The 20113-nt window shown below is 35.8% G+C and overlaps 3 protein-coding genes across 8 annotated transcripts; 2 read left to right on the plus strand and 1 right to left on the minus strand.

The window, feature by feature from the left end:
* The first annotated feature begins 686 nt into the window (after positions 1-686).
* LOC107806750 (uncharacterized) lies at positions 687-6339 on the plus strand. Its single transcript, XM_016630981.2, has 5 exons — positions 687-1437; positions 1520-1640; positions 4221-4504; positions 5051-5278; positions 5653-6339. The coding sequence occupies exons 1-5, from the start codon at positions 1120-1122 to the stop codon at positions 6166-6168; spliced, it is 1467 nt and encodes a 488-aa protein (XP_016486467.1). The 5' UTR covers positions 687-1119; the 3' UTR covers positions 6169-6339.
* On the minus strand, positions 4943-14386 carry LOC107806747 (protein NLP7). 5 transcript variants are annotated; one of them, XR_012695067.1, is made up of 10 exons: positions 14048-14386; positions 12245-12747; positions 10975-11022; positions 9975-10866; positions 9552-9865; positions 8834-8974; positions 8600-8725; positions 8386-8498; positions 6856-6969; positions 5091-5213 (listed from the first exon to the last, which is right to left on the minus strand). XR_012695067.1 is itself a non-coding variant. In XM_075222198.1 (9 exons), exons 1-8 carry the CDS (start codon positions 14205-14207, stop codon positions 8391-8393), a joined length of 2292 nt encoding a protein of 763 aa, XP_075078299.1. In that variant the 5' UTR covers positions 14208-14386; the 3' UTR covers positions 4943-5213; positions 8386-8390. The 5 variants fall into 5 exon arrangements, 2 of the variants coding, with proteins under 2 accessions (XP_075078299.1, XP_016486461.2); XR_001652758.2 differs by having other exon boundaries at positions 9975-10869; XM_075222198.1 differs by lacking the exon at positions 6856-6969 and having other exon boundaries at positions 4943-5213.
* Positions 14387-14477: 91 nt separating this feature from the next.
* Positions 14478-19231, plus strand: LOC107806749 (protein NLP3-like). 2 transcript variants are annotated; one of them, XM_016630978.2, is made up of 5 exons: positions 14478-14931; positions 15945-16450; positions 16662-16709; positions 16847-17861; positions 18712-19231. In XM_016630978.2, the coding sequence occupies exons 1-5, from the start codon at positions 14823-14825 to the stop codon at positions 19203-19205; spliced, it is 2172 nt and encodes a 723-aa protein (XP_016486464.2). In that variant the 5' UTR covers positions 14478-14822; the 3' UTR covers positions 19206-19231. The 2 variants fall into 2 exon arrangements, with proteins under 2 accessions (XP_016486464.2, XP_016486465.2); XM_016630979.2 differs by lacking the exon at positions 16662-16709 and having other exon boundaries at positions 14611-14931.
* The last annotated feature ends 882 nt before the right edge of the window (positions 19232-20113 follow it).

Below are 20113 nucleotides of genomic sequence, written 5' to 3' on the forward strand. Positions count from 1 at the left end.
CAACTTGCACCTAATTAATAGAATTATTGTTCTTGAAATTTGAAACTTCCACAACAATGATAAAATACGACTGTTCTAAGCTTCTCGAAAACCTTTCTTAGAAAAAATAAGTTTATTATTCTGCAAGATCTTAAAAATATTAAAAAAACTTTTCAAAAGTGAAAGTTCTACATTTTTTAAATTTTATTAAAATAAATTTCCAGAGAAATGATTTAAATGACTAAGATAATAGTATAGATTATAATTTTTAAGCCTAATGTTCTTTTTTTCAGCATTTGTAACCTTAATGTCTGCTATTGACTTATAGAAATTATGAAGTCTTTGCTAGCATCAGAACGACAAAGATGAAGTCAAGGGCTATTTAATAATCTAGTGAATTGAAGTATTAAAACCAGCAAAATTAATGAGTTCTCACTTCAAATAATTCAATGTAATGATGTAAAAACAAAATACAACTTCCATGAAATGAGGGAGTACTTCCCGCCCGGTGACTGGTACTTACATTGGGGTTCGACAAAATCTGAATTCGCCATGGGAAGTCCCATATTAGGGGTAAAACGCTTCATAACAAAGACAATTTCATACTCAGGGCTCAAACCCGTAACCTTTAGTTAAAGATGAAGTAGTACTTACCACTCTTTTATTGGTATTAGATATCTTTGCGTATTTAAATTTCCCAACTCCTCCATATTTGACTTCCATTCTTCATCTTCCTATTTTTTCTTCTCTCTTTTTCCCATTAATATTCTCTTCTCTTTCTGTTTTCCCCCTAAACATCTCCAAGAAACCCTCAACACAACATCCTCTTTTTCTTTAAAATACCCCGTTTAAAAAAAGCCACTTTGATCTATTAAGTTTTCACAAGAAAAACACCCCCTTTTTAATGTGTTTTTTCAAGAAATGAAGTGATTTAGGTTTCCAATAAAAAACCCAACTTAGATCTTCATAACCTTATTCTCCCCTCTCCTTTCTTTATTATTTTCCCCCCTAAACTTCTCCAAGAAAACCTCAACATAACCAACCCCTATATGTCTTTTTACTCAAAACCCCATTTTTGATCTATAAAGTTTTCACAACAAAAAACACAACTATATATATATTGTCCAATTTACAAAAGAAATGCCCATGGAACGTTCAAACTCATCAAGAAGCACAAACTCTTCTTTCTCAACAACATCAAGAGTAAGTTCTTCCTCTTCAGTTTTGTCTATACAATGCTTAAAAGGAAGCTCAAAATCCGATGAATGGACTGAAAACATGCTACAAACGGGCGATATTGTGGAGTCGCTTCGGTTAGGGAACATGTTTCTCAAATCACCATTCAAGAATGGCAAAAATGGGATTCAAAAGATCATGCATACTTCTTATAAAGCTAAGGAGACTTCAATATGTGTTCGAGTTAGACGTGGATCTGATGAGTCATTCACCGAGTTACAGGTACTGAAAATTCGCAGTATTTCTGTCTGCTTTGATACCATATTAGAGAAAATACAATTTTATTTATATTATGTCTCGACAGGCATGTATCGTTCCGAACGAGTTTGCCGGAAGGAAACAATATATGCTTAGAGCTATTGATGATCCAAACTATGCCGTTGGTTTTGTTGATCGGACGGAAATGGAGTGTTTGGAATTACAAGGTATGTTTTTGTGGTTGACTTTTCTTTGTCTTTGACTTTCTGGTTCTTTCTACAGTAGTAGTTTGCTTACTATTCCTTTGTTTGCTGGTACAAGTTGCTTGGTTTCACACGTTTTAGTGGACTTTGTCTCCCTATTTTGCATTTATTTTGAAATGTTTCTAATCTTTTTTTAAAGAAAAGCTTAAAATAGCATTAGATTAGTGACCATTATCTTTGTATTCAAGATTCGATTTAACTCGTATTTTTCTAGTTGTGTTGTGTAATAAGACACATTTTCTTATCATTTTTCTAAGTTTTGGTTCCAGAGCCGAGTTAATCTCTCTGTCCTCACAAGGTAGGAGTAAGGTCTGCGTACACACTACTCTCCCCAGATCCAATTATGTAGGATAATACTGAGTATGTTGGTGTTGTTTTTTAAGTTTTTGTGAATAGAGTTATTCGATATTTCTCGATATTTACTTGATAGATTAGTCGTGATGATCATATATATAATATTTGAGATGAGAACTAAGCAAATTAAGTTGATTCTTGAGAAATTCGGAATTATCGAATTTTAACAAAATCATAGGAGTAACAACTTAGCATAAAACATCGTATTATTGAACTGAATTATTACATACTATTACGTGTTCCTAAGATATAGGAGTTGTTGATTTTAATTTGACGAACTATCAGAAGTTGAGAAATTTTATTTCAGCAAAAGAAAGAACTTATTTGTCCTTATTATGTTCTTTTATTGAACAATATACCATTTCTCAAGAAACTTAATTTCGTCTTACTTAGGTCAAATGTTCATATTATGCCGAAACTTGGAATTCAAATAGAAAGACAATGTAAAACACATTACTTAATGATTCAATTTAGTTAAATTCATCGATAGTGTAAAGAAATTTTTAGACCATTAATGAAATTAAGCTGTTGTAAATAGTCAATCGTGTAATTTTTCTGATTACTAATAATTCCACTTGTTATGTGTAGTTGTAATTGCTTTTTAAAAACTATCCGTATATAAAAGTTAAACTCTCCATTTAATTGCTGAATATATTTGAAGCATTTATCTTTCTGAACAAATATCCAAGAATATGAAGTATGCAATGATATATCTTGCACTTAATTATCTTATCTTCTAATACATGCTTTATATCTTCAATCTTAGAAATAGTCATTGAATGGTTTCCTATAATACAAGCTACTAATATCTTGTCTACCATTTCGAAAATTGCAAATGAACAAACTTGTTAGAATACACAAAGTTTTCAAATGTTTGACAAAATAATTTAAAAATCCAAGTTGGAATTATTTAATCCTATATCACTTTCGAGGCCTTTTTCTTTTTATTGGTAAGTTATATTTTTCAGAAAATATTATTAAGGTTGTTGTCATGCATGCCTTTTGACTAGGTATTTTCTAACCTCTCAATGATATATTTTTTAATTGGTAATTGGTACCTTGTCACACTGACAAAGATTTATGCATTAAACTAACTTAATTTGTCTACATGGCCTGACCTAGTTTCTTTGTCCAAATTTGATAGCTAACTAATAGCTTCAAAATCAGATTAAATAATGGAAAATAAAGGATCTCAGGGTTTAAAAAATCAATAAGTGATCATTACAACGAATTATATTAACTTATCGCGATTAAATAATACAATGAGATGAGAATATATCGAGTTTGACCATGTCTACATGATAAAAATATATGTATATATACATATCATATGCATTTATAATTAAATACAAGTGCGAGTAAATTTCTCCTATCAAAAAGTTTCCTTTGAGTTAAGGTTAATGGGACGTGGGAGAGGAGGGGCTATGATGTGTCCATAGAACTCAATACACCAATTTATATGATACGATTCGCAAATAGTTCGTAGAAAATTACAAGTCTATTCTAGTGCCATTATTAAATGAACAGCTTAAGGAGGCCAGACTAATAATTTTAAAGGGTTATTTTACAAACTTTAATCGAATATTTCTAAGATTAGGATATTAAAATTCTCAAATGGATTCATCAGTGAGAATTTATATTTTTTATTTGGAAGCAAAAGTTGTTGCTAAAGTCAAAATCAAGTACAAGTTAATCAAAGGAAAAAAATGGAGAAAAGGTTATAATCCAAAACAATTATTTGTGAATATCGCACACATTATTATTCACATCTAAAAAAAGGGGCAGCTCGATGTACACAATATTCTGCATTCATACAGGGTTCGAGGAAGGGACGCACTTCAAGGGGTGTGATGTAGACAACTTACCCTAATGCAAGCATTAGTGGTTGTTTCCACAGCTCGAACCCGTGACCTGTAGGCCATACAGACAGAGACATATGTAGTATATACGTAACGGATTGAACTGAATCCATAACTTTCGATGCAGAGCATAAGTTTATGTACAAAATCTAGTAAAATTGTAACAAATAATAGATATGAGCCCATAACTTTAACAATATAATAATTTCAATGCTAAAAATCTTAGAGGCTAAACCCTTATAGTTTAAATCCTAGATCCGCATCTGCATACGAAGACAACTTTATCGTTGCAACTCTAACTAATATAACAAATCTTATTGTATAAATGCAGCTTCAAGGAAATCAAGAATGGTGACAGCATTAACAAGGACTCCACTTCAAGAAGGATATGTTAGTTATCCATGGGAGAAGAGAATGAATGAATTGCTAGCAGTTCCAAATTCAAGTAGTTTTTACTCTTTGCTTCTCTTGCCAAAAGCCTCAGACAAAGTTTCTATTCATTATAATGATTTAGAAGACACCCTTTCTAGAGCTAATGCTTGGCTCAATGCTTCTCAAGCCTCTGGTGTTCCCATTGTGTTCATGAATATCCAGACTGAGTCTCTACTTACCAAGGTAAATATGATGTGTTTTTGTTTTACTATCATTTTTTACAAAATTTTTAACACTCTGTCAGGTCATCTAAATGATAATTATAGATAACTGTCTATAAAAAGCGAGATTAGTAACTTTTAAAGTAAGTCAAGTTTCCTGAACGACAGGTCAAAATTAATTTTTTTTTAACGTAGTCGATGTATTCTTGAACTTACATGCACTGATAGCGTAAAACTCTTTTACACTATCAGTGCATTGTAACTTGTCATAGTAGGCAATCCACCTTATATGCACCGATAATATAGAATTATTTTTTGTACTATCGGTATATTTTAACCTATCGAAGCAAGAACCCGTCTTATTTTTCACGTTACTGATCTCATTATTTGTGCATAATTTATATGTAGTTATCTTTTAAATGCACAACCCTACTGAATACATACTGGTAGTGGAGTCCAGTTCTCATAACTTGATGTTTAATACTTTGCTAAAAATGTGAAATACAATGATTTTCTATGTAAAATCAACTAATGACAATTAACTTTCTTCTTCTCTGTTTTCTATTAGATATCTGGGGAAACAGCTTCTTGCACAGTAAATGCAGGATCACTGTCTGATTTGACAAACCTTGCAAATGCAAGTTTGTATGGCTTTGAAGATTACCATGGAGTTGATATTGGTGTTGTCCGAGCCGTTCGTCTTTGGTTTTCCCCTCTTGGTGGAGAGATTCCTATTGAGATCAAAATCAAAGAAACTGATGTCAAACTTGGCTTTGCCATCAGCAGAACTGAAGAGGTAAATTTACTTATTTTTTCCATCACTTATACAAGCTTCTTAGTTTTGAGTCGTTGCGTTAGGGCAATACAACTACGAGAACTGGTCGTCCTAATGCTACAGTCAAACCTACTGTAATTGTCCTTATTACCACTCGTTCGCGTGGTTGTTTCGTAACATCACTAGTCATTATAGCACTAGTCTGTAATTCTCAAAAAACGGAGTCTTGACAGTTCAAGTGAAAGTCTTTTAATTCTGATATAAATAATAGAACATATGCATAGATTCACATGACATTTACTTTATGTGAAAACTTCACTGAACCATATTAAGTTTCTACTTTTTGCTCTTCATATTATTCTACCTCTTATCTATTGACTAATTTTTTTCTATAGGGGTTCATTCACATATCATCAGTCATTGAAGGTGATGAGGATGCACCATCCTCAAGATCAGGCCTTAGCAATCTATACAAAGAAGCAACCAAAGAGTGCAAACTTTTAGTTGTATCAAGAATTTCCAACCAAAAGGTCCTTCCATGGATTGTTTCTCCAACCGGGGCGGTCCGATGCTTCGACACTGTCTCTCTCAGCCAAAAACTCTCGTTGCATCGCCACGCAAAGGTTCCCATTCTCATGCACGTCTTTCTTTGGGACCGATCAGTCCCTGTGCCAAACGGTGGCAGCATTATTCGGTCGAGGACTATTTCCCCGACCATGCTGCCACCATTGCCACCTGAAGTTCGGTTGGCACGCCAACCGAACGAGAATCAGGTGATGCCATTGCCTCCGGAAGTTGAGGATGAGAGAGGAAACAATAGTGATGGATCGGAACTTAGGCTTGATAGGGACACTGCAGGGGAATCTTCTTTTCGTTTCCATGATTTCTCTCTACCAAATAATTGGGTGTAGTAATATTCTATTAATGTTATTTGATGTACATAGGGAAGTTATTTAAGTTTTGATGTAACAGTGAGATGGCAATGCTTGAGTCAAGGATGTTGTACTTAATTGAAAGCTAACATTTGACACAAAACAAATAGATGTAAATGTTTTATGAGTTATTGAGGCTTTGTTGGTATAGTAGACCAGTTATTGCAAGTCCAAAACAATCATGTTTTCCTTTGATATTATTACTCAAAAAGCGTCTCGACAGTTGAATTCCTGATCCCGTCTTATATGAACTTTCCCTTCCATTATAATCACCCCCTTAAGGACTTGACATCCTCGCTGAAATTTTTCCCACCACCTTATTAGGAAAGTTACGATTCTGATACTGATATGGAACGATTTTCTAGTGCTTTCTGGTGATTTATCACTACCTTCATGTATAAATAGGAGCACACAATAAAGTGTCTTGAGAAATATTAGAGTTAGTACTAAGGTAGTAAAGTTACATACCCGTCATGTTAGGACTTAATTAAAAGCTAACACATCTGAGAGAAAGCAGATAAATGTAAATGTTCTTTGAGTTACTGCACATAATTTTGGGGCTAACTTTTTAGTCAAAGTCATCGAAATTTCTTCTGATTATGATCTTGATTTTTTTGAGCCAAACTGCTGGAGTATTGAAGAATGTTGAGCCATTGCAAAACTCACCAAATTAGCAACAGACTATGGGCATAATTGAGATGAATACTGCAAAGGGGAGTGTTGTTTTCGGGGTACAACAGAGCAAAAACTGCTGGAATGTCACCTAGCTAAGAAACCTCACTGAACAAAGAAGGAAAAAAGCAGCTGAATTAATCACTTAAACAGGCCAAACTCGATGCAATCACTATACATTTGTGCCGAATCATTGTCTCTGATATCAGTTGTTGAGTTAAGCTAAGCCAACCCAAAGATATGCCAAACATAGTGCGATATTGTCTGATTTGGACTAATCCCGCATGATTTTTTGTAAACGTCTTACACCATTAAAACTATCCTTACATCTTATATATAACTTCTTTTTCTTATCAATTTCTAATTTGATCGCACACCAAATAACACAAACACATGAAAGTAAAGTTTCAACTACCTTACAACTTGAGCATAGTTCCAAAAGGTATTATTTTGCAAGTTCAAATCTGATTGTACATTGAGAGAGTGGAAATAAATAATCTTGAAAAATCTAATTTTGCCACCCCCTATTAGATTTGTTTCTCTAGCTTTTGTCTCCATAAGGTTACCATATGAAAGATGCAAATAAAATAGCTTTAGAGACATGGTCTCTCTCAGCCAAAAACTCTCATTGCATCGCCACACAAAGGTTCCCATTCTCATGCACGTCTTTCTTTGGGACCGTTCTGTCCCTGTGCCAAGCGGTGACAGCATTAATCGGTCGAGGCCTATTTCCCCGACCATGCTGTCACCGTTGCCACCTGAAGTTCGGTTGGCACGCCAACCGAACGAGAATCAGGTGATACGACTGCCTCCGGAAGTTGAAGATGAGAGAGGAAACCATAGTGCTGAATCGGCGCTAAGGCTTGATAGGGACACTGCTGGAGAAAGAAAATTTTCTCTCAGGTTCCATGATTTTTCTCTGCCAAATAACTGGGTATATTAATTTTCCTCTAATGTTGTTTTATGTACATAAAGATAGAAAGTTTTGTAATTAATGGTGATGATCGACTTAAAGGGCATTCTGCTATCAAGTTTCAACCATTCTCTGTATATATAGTAACAAAAGAATACAAAAAACATAAAGAACAGGCAAGAATTAGAAGTTTTAATTATTTGTTGATCATATACAAACTACTCCATACGCTATTACAAATACATATCAATTCATGCTTATTTTCACTACTATTTAATACAGAATTACTTTGCTTTAAACAAAAGAGGGAGCCGCTGTTTATACTATAAATAACTTATTTCTTAGGGATTGAAGTTATAGTATCACTCGCAATTTCACCCGCCCCTTAAGTGAAAGGTTCCAAGAAAAAGAGTGAGGTGAAGAAGACATATCAAGCAATGAAAACTTTACTGTTCTAACAGTTTAAGCTTTTAGATAAGATATTTTCACAATAATTAAAATATTAACGAATTGACTAATGAAGCAACTCTAAGAGTATAAAAGAAAACATGACAATAGTAGATAAATAAGACATTCTGCCCACGCGAAGCTGCTAGGTGAAAGGAATGTACCATCATTATGTCATACTTAATGACATTTGCAGATTCTCCTCCACCTTTGCTATATGCTCCAAGAGGCGAACAAGTGAGTACAATATCTCTATCCTTGTCACATCTCTGTTTGCCTGATTTTAAACATACAAATTTTAGGTAGTGTTGAAGATGACAAAAGTACAAGCAATATTGTTGTACTGCAATAAGCATCCGATTCTTGATAAGTAGATACCTCTACAACGAACGTCGCCCATGTTTTGTCATTCCTCGTTTCCATAACCCATTGTAAGATGGTCAAGCCAATTCCTATTATTATGTTTGCTATTTCCACAAACAGAACTGGTTCTTCACAAAGCATCTGCATAAAACAGACATATTACAATAATGAGGTCTTGTGTCTGCTATGCTAGAACCATAAACAAGTTCACAAAAGCGTCAGAACTTGGTAATCTATACATATTCCAACCTCCACACGCATTTGACGAGGCCGATTCAGATCCTCAACTATTATAGGGCAGACCATAGACTTTGAACCAACTTCAAATGCCCATGTTGCTCCTCCTTCAAAGTTATCTTTTAGAAGGGAACCACCTTCCTTGCTTATAATCTGCAGGTTGACAACAGGGGGAAAGGTAGTTAGTAATTCTCAAGTAGATTCAGGCTTCTTGTATCACTTGGTAACACATCATTCTACCATTTTTGTAGAGACCACTAAAAAATGCAAAATGCGAAGTAGGAAACTTATGCTATTCCATAGGACAACATATGTTTAACTCTGTCCAACTCTATTCTTGGTGCATGAATACTCCTCTGCCCCACAACATCATCCTTGTCCTCAAGGTGATAATATTTATGTCCATTTAATGATTCCTATGAACTACTGAAAATACCCATTCGTAGTCCTTTCAAATGCATTTGAATGTACATGTCTGAGTAAATGGAATAGCATCCATCATTGACATTACGCTTTTATCCCATTGATATTATAACACAAAATTAGAAGCTTCTATTTAAAGTCTTTTTGGCCGCTTATTAAGGGTCATTAGGAATTTATACTAGTTACATGTCTTACAATATGGCAAGTCATAGACTCTATGGAATCAATACAAATCATGAGTATCAATCAACAATTTTGGCTTAATGATTCTGTAAGAAAACAATGATTGTTTAGAAAGAGCTCAAACCTGTTGCTCCTCATATTCAGATAACTTAGGCACCTTGGCTGACCTTTCTAGCTCGTCAGCTGGAAAACAAGAGTTTACAAAATCTGAACGCTTTCTTGGAATGGTGCTTTCTTTGTGCACTCCCGCAGCTTGTGTGTTAGGCCTTGCGGCATGAGTCAAGAAAGTTGTGGCGACATGACAGAACTGGTCACCTCCACTGGTTTCTTTAAAATATATATCAGCACCTTTAGCGTATTCAAGCTGATCACTGGAGCAACTCATGTCATTAACTTCAAGATGCTCCGTGCCAAGATTATTTCGAGCAGATTGGCTTGCTGCAAGTATACTAAAATTTAATTAGAATAACATAATCATACATGAAAAATATTACTGCATTCCATCAGAGATGTGATTGATCTGTTAGAAAGAATTTAGTTTTATTACCAAGAGTGGTTTCAGAGCCATAAACTTTTGCACCGACTGATTGCTGAAGCACTGTACTGTTAATTCTGTATTGCCTTTCGGATATCTTCATCATGCTTTCTTCCTCAACAGCTCTATTTGTTTGGAGCCTCACATTATTAGTTAGATTTGTTGTGGTGTTAGTAGTTCTTGATGATGTAGTTAGATCAACATTTTCTGGACAGAGATTTACTGTATTTCCACTTTTCAGCAATCTATTCAATGGGTTAAACCACAATATTTTTTCCGGGCGTGCTACCGCTTCAATATCAGATATAGGTTTCCCACTATGGCACATCTCAAAAGACTCGAGTCCATCATCTGAAGGAACAGGTATAACTTCAACCGATAATTCCTCTCCTAATTTTTGTCCAGAAGCAAGCTTGAAACTTCGAAATTGTCTCCTCATCGAGATCAATAGCATATTCAACATGGTTTGTGGACTTCGACAATCTGACTTGTTATCTTGGGGTAAAAAGAACTCCAATATGTATACACAGTCCCCGGTATAGGAACTCTGCAAACATATAGCAAAAGAGCTACGTAATCCAACTCTGTGTGCCACATGTGCCAATGGGTACTCACTCATCCGTAACTCTGTGATGTCACTGCAGAAGCATGAACTACGGGATAAAAAGGCCCTACCAACAACCCCCTGACTCTTCCCTAAGTGAACCATATCACAAGCAGCTCTGAACTCATAGCCTGCTGAAGTACATATGCAAAATTGTTCCTCTGCGGTCGTGAATCTTTCAACATTGCTTCTGTCAAGGATAGGTAGCCATGTCTGAGCTAGAGGTAATTGATGTGTTCTGCATATAAAATTCAACTGCTCCTCGATCTCTTTTAGGGCGCGTTCTAGCCCTCTAAGGCCCTGCTAAAAACAGAAAGTTGATGAAGAACTTTAGTTTATTTCCTTTAAAAGAGATACATTTTAGTCCCAGATGTTTTGTTTCCCGGTTTTGGATTGTCCTGAACATACCTTCTTGTCTGGTTGGTCATACATGTTTGATGATCTGAAGCCCGTCTTCTGTTAAGAACAAGATGCCATGCTCAGAGAAATTGAAGAGGTTATAAGGATTTAAAGAACATAAGCCAAACAAAGTCCTAAAGACCGAAGAAAGGGAGAAAAGAACAGAAATTCTTTTTAATTTTCTTTTCACTCCCCTAAGTCTCCTTAGAGGTTAAATTCTCATTTCCACTTCCTACGGTAGAGTGAGAAAAACTAACAGTTGTGCTACAGGATGGATGTCAACGGATCATTTGAAAGAAACACCAAACTGCTTTTGACTTTGTCTTATACCTTGAAACAAATGGAGCCTACTTCTTACGGATTCTCTTCTGCTTCTTATTTAGAGCGATGTCACATGCCTGATTGAAGGATAAGGTTTCAATCACATGTTTCCCGTAGCTAGAAATCATGAATACATGTTAAATCACCTCAAGAGAAAAGAAAACCGATACACAGTGGTATAGTTGAGGTGCGTATATAAACTGGCAAAGACACCACTGCTATAAGAAACAAGGAAAAGGAAAGGTATCTGCATATGCAGTCATGCACATGAGGTGTTATGGACCTAATTAAATAAATAAATGTATTTCCTCTCTAACAAGTTAATCTTTTTGGTAAGGCAGTCGCACAATTCAACATGGTAATAGCCTCATCTCCTAGTCTCATTGCCATCCTTAAACCAAAAGAAAAAACCAGCTGTGTGGCTTAACAAAAAAGAATTAAACCCGCACGTGAAGGAGAATATTACATCCTGATTTTAAAAGTAAATAAAAGCGTCTCTGTCTAACAAATAAAAGTGTCTCTGTCTAACAGTTTGAACTTTTAGATGATGTGGTTCACACAATTCAACAAGAGGCGCCACAGCAAGTAGGCTTGAATGTCTACTTGAGGACAATTTACAAGAAAAGCACGTGAAATGAATGAATAAGAATAATTTACTAGCTGTAGTTTCCTATGAAGAGAAAAGTTGTTTCAACTAATCACTAGAAAATTGTAGGCATGACTGTAACATTTTAAACACACCAATTTCATCACCAGAATTCATGCTCTTAAAAATATTTCCACACTAAAATCAAGCAAAGTTTCTTTCTCCAGTAGTACAACCTTGCCTTCCTCTACTGCAAAACTAACTCAAACAAACTGAGAGAGAGAGAGAGAGAGAGAGAGAGAGAGAGAGAGAGAGAGAGAGAGAGAGAGAGAGAGAGAGAGATGGCAAGAAAAGTAGAGAGGAAAGCCATACATTGAGCATCTCATAGACCATTTGAACAAGGTCTTGAGAGAAGCTTCCCTTCTTATCCCCTATGATCTCGAGTACTCCAGCGCATTCATTACTAAGAGGCTCAAAAACCGGTACAGCCAAATAGTTCCCTAAACCAGCAGTTAAAGCCGAGCCATGCTGAGGAAAATCAGCAACAGAATAGCGCGAAACATCCGGACTCATTTCAGGCAAACCATGTTTGAACACGCGTCCAGTAGGGCCAAGTCGATACTCATTCTCAGAACTATCAGTTACAATAGGAATTCTAACTTTCAGACACTCTGATCTATAAAAACAAAGTCCTTCATGGAGTTTCGTAAGACCAAAAGGTAGGTCACAAGTTGTTAGAAAAATATGATCTTTAGAAGTTACAGGTGCCCAAAATTGAACCAACCAGCATCCGAAGTTGTCAGAAATGTAGGCATTCTTAAGAGCAGATGCGATTTTCTCCTTAATGGTATCATGATAGATAGTAGTAGCAGCAGCTGTAAAAAGGTTGTTTATGATATTAGTCGCTTGACTCGTTCATAAAGATAGATATATAGCAATCATATTGAAAAACTGGTTAAGTTTCTCAATTGAAACTCCTTGGATGTTCAACTTAAAAGCGGAAGCGGTTACATAAGTTCAAAGACATCGCGGCCCTTTTCTCATTCCGAATCGTTTAAAAAGTCATTCATCTTATCTGAGTAACCAAATATTATCATTATCGAATCCTGCGGAAAATAAATTAAGAGATAATAGATGAAATAAATAGGCAGCTCGACCAATTCTGCACTTGTTGTATACATAAAAGAACAACAGTAGAACTTCAACATGATTGCATTAGTTATAGGACTAATAAACACAAGTTCAAGTTTACAATTAAGAATACTCATGGAGTGCTCTAAAAACAACATGAATAAGAATGGCAAGTTTGTTACTACTATTTAAACATAAATGTCTAAAGTTTTGTAGTTTCACTGCTCTAATCATATATTCTTACATTCTAAGACTTGGCAGCAGTTAAAGTTCCAACAAGTCGATGAAGAAAAAGTCCTAAAAAAGAAGCTCTGAGCTAGAGCTTTAATTGATTATTAGTCTAATTTCTTATTTTGATAACATTAAAGTCCAAAAAGTAATGAGATTTTAGAGAGTACAATAACATATACATGAATTACTAGTTTTGTACTCAACATACTAAACCCTATGTCCCAAAAGGTTTGTCACTTTTCTGCCCTCGTGATTTAAACTAAGTGAACTTTGATTAGGACTGTCAAATTTAACCCAAGCCCAAATGAACCCCCAACCCGTCCAAGGTTGGGCTGGTTATTGATCCGCCCATTTATTGATCTCAGCTCATCTTGACCCAACCCATCTCAATTTAAAGTTGGGCTGATTCTAGCCCAAATTGATCCGGCAAATTTGCCAAAATATCTTAGAAATAATTTGTTTTTTGTTTGATATGTTGTATATGACCATAACAAATTAAAAAAAAATCGTATTTAGTAATTATACAATTCATAAAAAAAAAACATTAAGTAAAACTTGACAAACGGGTTGGGCGACCCAAATTTTAGTCCATCTTGACACAACCCATCTTAGCCCAAGTAACATTTGGGCATTTTGACCCGGCCAAATTAGCCCAAATCCGCTCATTTGACACCCCCTAACTTTGATTAACGTTTAAAAGTTTAACCTTCCACCATCTGATTTCAGGTAATTTCTGAGTATCATATAATCTGGATACTATTAAATAGTGTAAATACCAATCCAATTGGAGCATAAAGGAAAAAAGGCACTTACTGATGGGAAATACAGTAGGGAACTCGTTATTGTATTGGCTCCAGAATATCCACAGCTCATTTTGAGTGTTAGGCTCAGTGTATTGCAGGGGACATGGCATGTAACTCAATGCTTCAGATACATTACTACATATTCTGAATGCTTCATTTTCACATGCCATTCCTAGACTAACTGTAGTTACTCCTGGACTAGCTGTAGTTACTCCTTTGCTTTTGTGAGAGATGAAATCCAAAATCAAAATACTTATCACAATATTCTTTTAAGAAATTGTGCAAAACAAAAGAAAGAAGGTGAATGGAAGGAAGGAGCAGAGAATATTCTGAGAGTTATTAATTACATTAGATTAAATTATACAAAGAACAAAAAAATGAGTTAGTGGAATTGTGGGCCCAACTGGCAAGGTTAAATAAACAAAAAAAGAAAGAAAATTGGAGCAAACCTTTTGGTTCTTTTCACCTAAAACAACTCCTTCAACACTTTTGGTGTAAACAACCTTTTGGTCTTTTTGGCCTAAAACAACCGTTTGAACACTCCTTATATCAAAATTTGAGGGCACAGAAGGCTGAATCTCAGCACCAAAGCTAGTCTACCAGCCGCTCGATGAAAATTGTAATTCAAGGCAAACACTTTTTTGAAAATAACTTTGCCACAAAATATAGAAAGTCAATGTGAACATTTGGAAAGAACCCAGGCTATAAGAGAGACCGGTTTGGCCTGCAACCAACAACAACAGTAACCTCAAAAAGAAAGAAAAAGAAGTCATTTGATTTCAAGAATGGAGAGTGTGTTCAGTGAACAAGCCTGGTCCCGCCAACCCAATGGTATATGGGTTTTTTGGAGTGAACGTGATGATGTAGAGCAGCTTCAGAATCACTTCTCCTTCAGTAAGAACTTACTATATTTGATTTTCTCATAAATTTTTGGACTTTTTTCTCATAAATTTTTGGACTTTCTATTTGCTCATGAATGAGGGAAGAAGAATTTTTGGTTTTTGGTGGGGTTGAAATTATTTTGATCTTTATACATGGGATGGGATGAGAGTCAGCCAAGTATTTTCTGAGATACACTGCCAAATTCAGCTTCATTACTTCAAAAATTTCTTCTTTTTTTATACTTTTGGGATATTCTAGCAATTTGTATCCGTTTTGAGAAGGATTCTTAGCCTAAATGGTAAAGTTATTGCCATGTGACCAATATGTCACATGTTCGAGCCGTGGAAACAGCCTCTTGCACAAATGCAGGATAAGGCTGCGTATAGACCCTTATGGTCCGGCCTTTGCCCGGACCCGCGCATAGCGGTAGTTTAGTGCACCGGCTGCCCTTTTTTGTATCCATTTTGACAATCATTTCCTTAAGAACTGTTGGACTTCCTATTTGCCCATGAATGAGGAGAAATTTTTTGCTTTGGTGGGTTAAATTATCTTGTTCTATCAGAAGCAAAAACATCAGATGATTTCTTCATATCTGTCCAACCCTTGGCGGACAACGTTACCCAATACCTGTGCTGGTGGGAGATAGCAGGTACCACGTGTAATTAGTCGAGATGCATTTAAGCTCGCTAGGGCACCACAACTATCAAATATTAAAAAAAATGTTGATCTTTATAGATGAGATGGGAATCAGCTAAGAATTTTCTAAAATACATTGCAAGTTTCACTCCCATTGCTTCAAAATTAGTTTCTTTTTGTTTCTTCTTTGGGATTATCATTAGTAGTACTGTATCACGGATTTGAATTCAAGGAAATTCCTTAAATTAGAAAAAGGTAACTTAATTGCTTTGGCCATCAGTAAAATTATTGCTACAAGCCTTTTACAAAACCTGGGAGTAATATTCTTTGTACTACCTAAATGTTGCTTTAGGCTACAAGTACTAATACAATATTTGTGTATGCCACAGCTGCAGATGTTGTTACTAAACGCATGGCAATCAAGGAAAGAGTTAAGATTGCACTACAACATGTAGAGAAATTATCCTGCAATTATCTTATTCAATACTGGGCTAGTATTGTAATTGATGGCCAAACTTTCCTAACAACTTCAGATCAGCCTTTTGGTCTTACCAGACTTGAATACGGACTATGTTCGTACAGGAAGAAGTGCCTGAGCCATGCAATTCCTGTTGAGCTGAAGAATGGTACCCAATGTGAAAATGACTTTGGTCCCCCCGGGCGTGTGTTCAAACATAGGTTGCCTGAACTGTGTACAGACGTGAAGAATTACAGCCAACAAGAGTTCCCTTTACGGGATGATGCTGTAGCCTGGGGCATACAATGGTGCTATACTGTCCCTGTCTTTGATTCATCTCGAGACACCTTTGTCGGGGTCCTTGAGTTGGTCACCAGTCACCAAACAAACAAATGGATATTTCAAAACTCTGTCTTGCCCATTTTCAAGATGCTCCAGGTTTTTACACATATCTTCAACTTTTTCCAACCTTAAATGTTGAACCTAGAGCTCATCTTGTTTGGCATCCATGATCCCTTTTAATGCACTGTTTTCCTTTCACCATTTCTGAATAGAATAAGAAGAGGTGCCAAGAAAAGAGGAAATGAAACTGTACACTGTATTATTCAACCGCTGTTTATTCTTTTCCACTTTTGACTTCTTTTTTTAGGTGGTGGATTTGAAATCTCCGGATTCATATTGTCCGCTTAATTTGAAAGTAAGTTGTCCAGTAGATCAAGCTTTTGTCAGTAATGTCTCCCTTCGGACCATATTTATTTCCTTTGGCTCTTTTTGTTTAAGCTTCAGCGATATCTCTATCTTGAATTCATATTAACAAAGACAGACTCAAGACAGGTTTTGGATGACCGGCAATGTGCTCTTGGTGGATTATACAAGGCAATCGAAGTGGTATGTCAAAAACATCAATTTCTCTTTGCTCAGATTTGGGTCAGTGTTGCTGATTCATGGTGCACGGGAAAAGCTATCACTGTTAGACAACGACACATTGCAATCAATGATAACCAAAACTTAAGTTTATTCAAATATGCAAGTGGTCTTCAGTACATATTAGAAGGATACGGTGTTGTAGGCAGGGCTTTCTCATCAAAATCTTCATGCTTTTGCCGAGATGTAACACAGTTGAGCATAATAGAATACCCCTTGGTAACTTGTGCTCGCGAAGCTGGTTTAACTGGTTGTTTTGCAATCTGTTTAAGTGCTCTGGGTAATGATGATAATATTTACATACTAGAGTTCTTCTTGCCCCCAAATGAGCTTCTGCATAGGAATCTACAAGACTTCGTGAAGTTGGTTTTGGACACGGTGAAACAACAGTTGCACCGCTTTAAGGTTGCAGTTGGACATGATTTTGGAGAGAAGTTACCTGTTGAAGTCATCAAGATTTCTTCTGACGATGAACTTGATTCTTTTGATATCTGTCAAACTACTAAAGAACTGCATAATGTTGAGCCATTGCCAAATGGAGGAGAGTTGATGTTGCTTGACACACCAAATCAGCAGTCTTTTTCTTCCGAAACAAATCAGCAACTGAGTTTGGATATTGATGAGATAAATGCTGCAAGGGATAGCATAGCTGTAAGTGAAGAACTGTGCAATTCCGCTGGATCTTCAACTAGCGCTGAAACCTCACAAAACAAAGAAAGAAAACTGCAGCTGGAATTATCAACACGACAGGCAAAGCAGGGAGCAAATGCTGTGAACAAAAGAAAAAACGGTAAACGGACATTAACCTCTGAGTCAGAGATTCAGAAAGAAAGAGAGAGGATAGAACGAGATCATAACATCAACCTCAAAAAAATTGAAGACCGCTCGTCAATGACTCAAGATGCTGCTGCCGATGATTTGGGAGGTATCATAAACTCTTTCCAAAACTCTTCTGCTTGTATCTTTCTTCTTTCTTTAAGAATAGTACACATGAAGCAAATGTTCCATATAAATGATACTAACTAATTGGACTAAGGTTTAGTTATTGTTGTTATATTTATATAAGATCCAGTGTATCACAACCCAAACTCTAAGCGTGAGTCACCTTGCCCGCCCACAATATATCCACATCCATTAATCTGTCTCATAACGCTAGTATGGACCAAGGATTAACATAAGCAAATTAAGACATAACAATTGAGGATCCAACACTTAATGTAGTTCCAAGTCCATCATATTCTAGAGTCATTACAACTGTCTAGCTTAGTTCTTGCTGAGGACAAAAAAGGAAAGCATATCTAAGCATAGAACAATAAGTGGGGCTCACCAATGAAACACTCCGTCTCTACTTCAGCACCTATACAACTCATTACAATATCAAGTTCACAACATGTTCCAAGTCATTTCTAAGATATGCTCGAGGGGTCCGAGTATTACACCATGTTTGCGAAGAGTCCTTTTAACCTTTTAATCTAGTTAGAAGCTCCTATGTCATTTTAAGGTAATGTGTAAGATCTAAAGAAATTCTAGATTAGATTATCCCAAATTTGTCTTAAAAGGTAAATTGTTTACCAGTAATTGGAATGAAATGGACCCAAATTAAGTGAATGGATGCAGAGGATTCACCTAGCGGTCTCTAACTAGCTAGTATTGGGACGTAGTTGATCAATTGAATGATTTCTTTATCTTCTCCTTTCCTTTAGTCCAAATCATGTGTGTATTGTAGTTTAAGATTCACTGAAGACATTTTTGTACCTGGGATTATTCTAATGCAGTTGGCAAATCAACACTGAAGCGTATATGTAGATTATACGGTATAACTAGATGGCCACCCAAGAATAAGGAGAAGAAAAGAAAATGCTCCCACTCTCGTAAAATGAAATCAATCCTCCCTGCTGAGGAAGATGTCAATGCTAGTACAAAATTCCAGCAATCTTCTGATTCTCCTAACAAGGAAGACACAATTAATGGAGCTAAAGTTGGAGCACATGTTACAGAAATCCGAGATGGTACAGCTGTGATTACAAAGGTGAAATATGGAGATAGGATGCTAAAATTGCAGCTAACTCTTTCTTCTATGATGAAGGATTTAGAAGAGGAAGTGGCAAAGAGGGTCGAGTCATCGATTGAAAGTTTTGATTTCACGTATGTAGATAAAGAGGGTGATACGATATTGATAAAATGTGATGAGGATTTGACGGAATGTTTTCTACATTGTAGATCTTCAGAAAACGCGACTGTTAAGATGTTCATCACCCCAAAGTCTTAAATTATGCAAGTCTTTCTTTCTTTCTTTCTTTCTAGTATATGTAGTTGGTTAGCCTTTGAATCCTTTTCTCTCCAAATGAGGTTGGTAGTTCTTTTGTTGATGATATATGTCAGTTCACATACAGATGAGCACAAACCTTATTTTACAGCTGGAAGAGGTATACTTCAGTCCTAGTGGAAGTATAATGTCAAAGTAATCTTCCAAATTTCTACAGAGCAAGATAGTCTTACAATGTTTCCACTTGACCAGATTCTTTCTATTTTCAAGTTCCTATTTTCCTTTGGCTGTTTAAACTTGATGAAATCTGAGAGAAATACAATTGCACTTCAAATAATTGGAGAAGCTGCATTGGTTGCTACTTTTTTAATAACCACATATATTAATTGAACTAAGGTCAAAAATTGACAAAATTTAGGGTAAAAAGCCTACATGGTGGAAAGAACACATCCGTAAGTTGAGGCACGGATATTTCGCACTCTTTAAGGATTTAATCTCTCTATGCTCTCCACCTTTTGAAGGAGAATGACCACCTCCTTGTGCAATGAGACTTGAAATTTTAATTCAAAAAAATTTCAAGGGGTTATTGTCTTTTCTTTTTTCTTTTTTTATTAAGGGGTTCTTCTAATCTTTTTCAACGGCAAAGAGCAACTTAGGGCCTTGAAAAAGTTTGCAATTTTGAACCATATCTCATCAGTGTATTGAGATAGCTTTGAACTCTTTTTTCAAGAAATATGTTTTCATATGTATAAAAGGCATCGAAAGCATTTTATAAACTAGTGAAAATTAGTTTAAGTTGGATTAAAAAAAAGTTTGTTATCCAAAACTGTCTATATCCATAAGTAAAAACACCAAGCGAAGTAAAAGCACCAACCAAACATAAACAATAGCAGGTAGCCTAAACGACTCAA

This window comes from Nicotiana tabacum, chromosome 9, assembly GCF_000715075.1.
Source record: "Nicotiana tabacum cultivar K326 chromosome 9, ASM71507v2, whole genome shotgun sequence".
NCBI lineage: Eukaryota > Viridiplantae > Streptophyta > Magnoliopsida > Solanales > Solanaceae > Nicotiana > Nicotiana tabacum.

What these genes read in the sequence shown, in the direction of transcription:
- LOC107806750 (XM_016630981.2), top strand. Translation starts at nt 1,120, where the DNA reads ATGCCCATGGAACGTTCAAACTCATCAAGAAGCACAAACTCTTCTTTC. An exon ending in GGAGTGTTTGGAATTACAAG is followed by an intron (nt 1,641 to 4,220) that starts GTATGTTTTTGT and finishes GTATAAATGCAG; the next exon opens with CTTCAAGGAAATCAAGAATG. An exon ending in CCATCAGCAGAACTGAAGAG is followed by an intron (nt 5,279 to 5,652) that starts GTAAATTTACTT and finishes TTTTTTCTATAG; the next exon opens with GGGTTCATTCACATATCATC.
- LOC107806747 (XM_016630975.2), bottom strand. Translation starts at nt 14,207, where the DNA reads ATGGCATGTGAAAATGAAGCATTCAGAATATGTAGTAATGTATCTGAA. An exon ending in ATGACCAACCAGACAAGAAG is followed by an intron (nt 10,870 to 10,974) that starts GTATGTTCAGGA and finishes TTCTGTTTTTAG; the next exon opens with CAGGGCCTTAGAGGGCTAGA. An exon ending in CTCGTCAAATGCGTGTGGAG is followed by an intron (nt 8,726 to 8,833) that starts GTTGGAATATGT and finishes TGTTTTATGCAG; the next exon opens with ATGCTTTGTGAAGAACCAGT.
- LOC107806749 (XM_016630978.2), top strand. Translation starts at nt 14,823, where the DNA reads ATGGAGAGTGTGTTCAGTGAACAAGCCTGGTCCCGCCAACCCAATGGT. An exon ending in TCAGAATCACTTCTCCTTCA is followed by an intron (nt 14,932 to 15,944) that starts GTAAGAACTTAC and finishes TGTATGCCACAG; the next exon opens with CTGCAGATGTTGTTACTAAA. An exon ending in CCATTTTCAAGATGCTCCAG is followed by an intron (nt 16,451 to 16,661) that starts GTTTTTACACAT and finishes TTCTTTTTTTAG; the next exon opens with GTGGTGGATTTGAAATCTCC.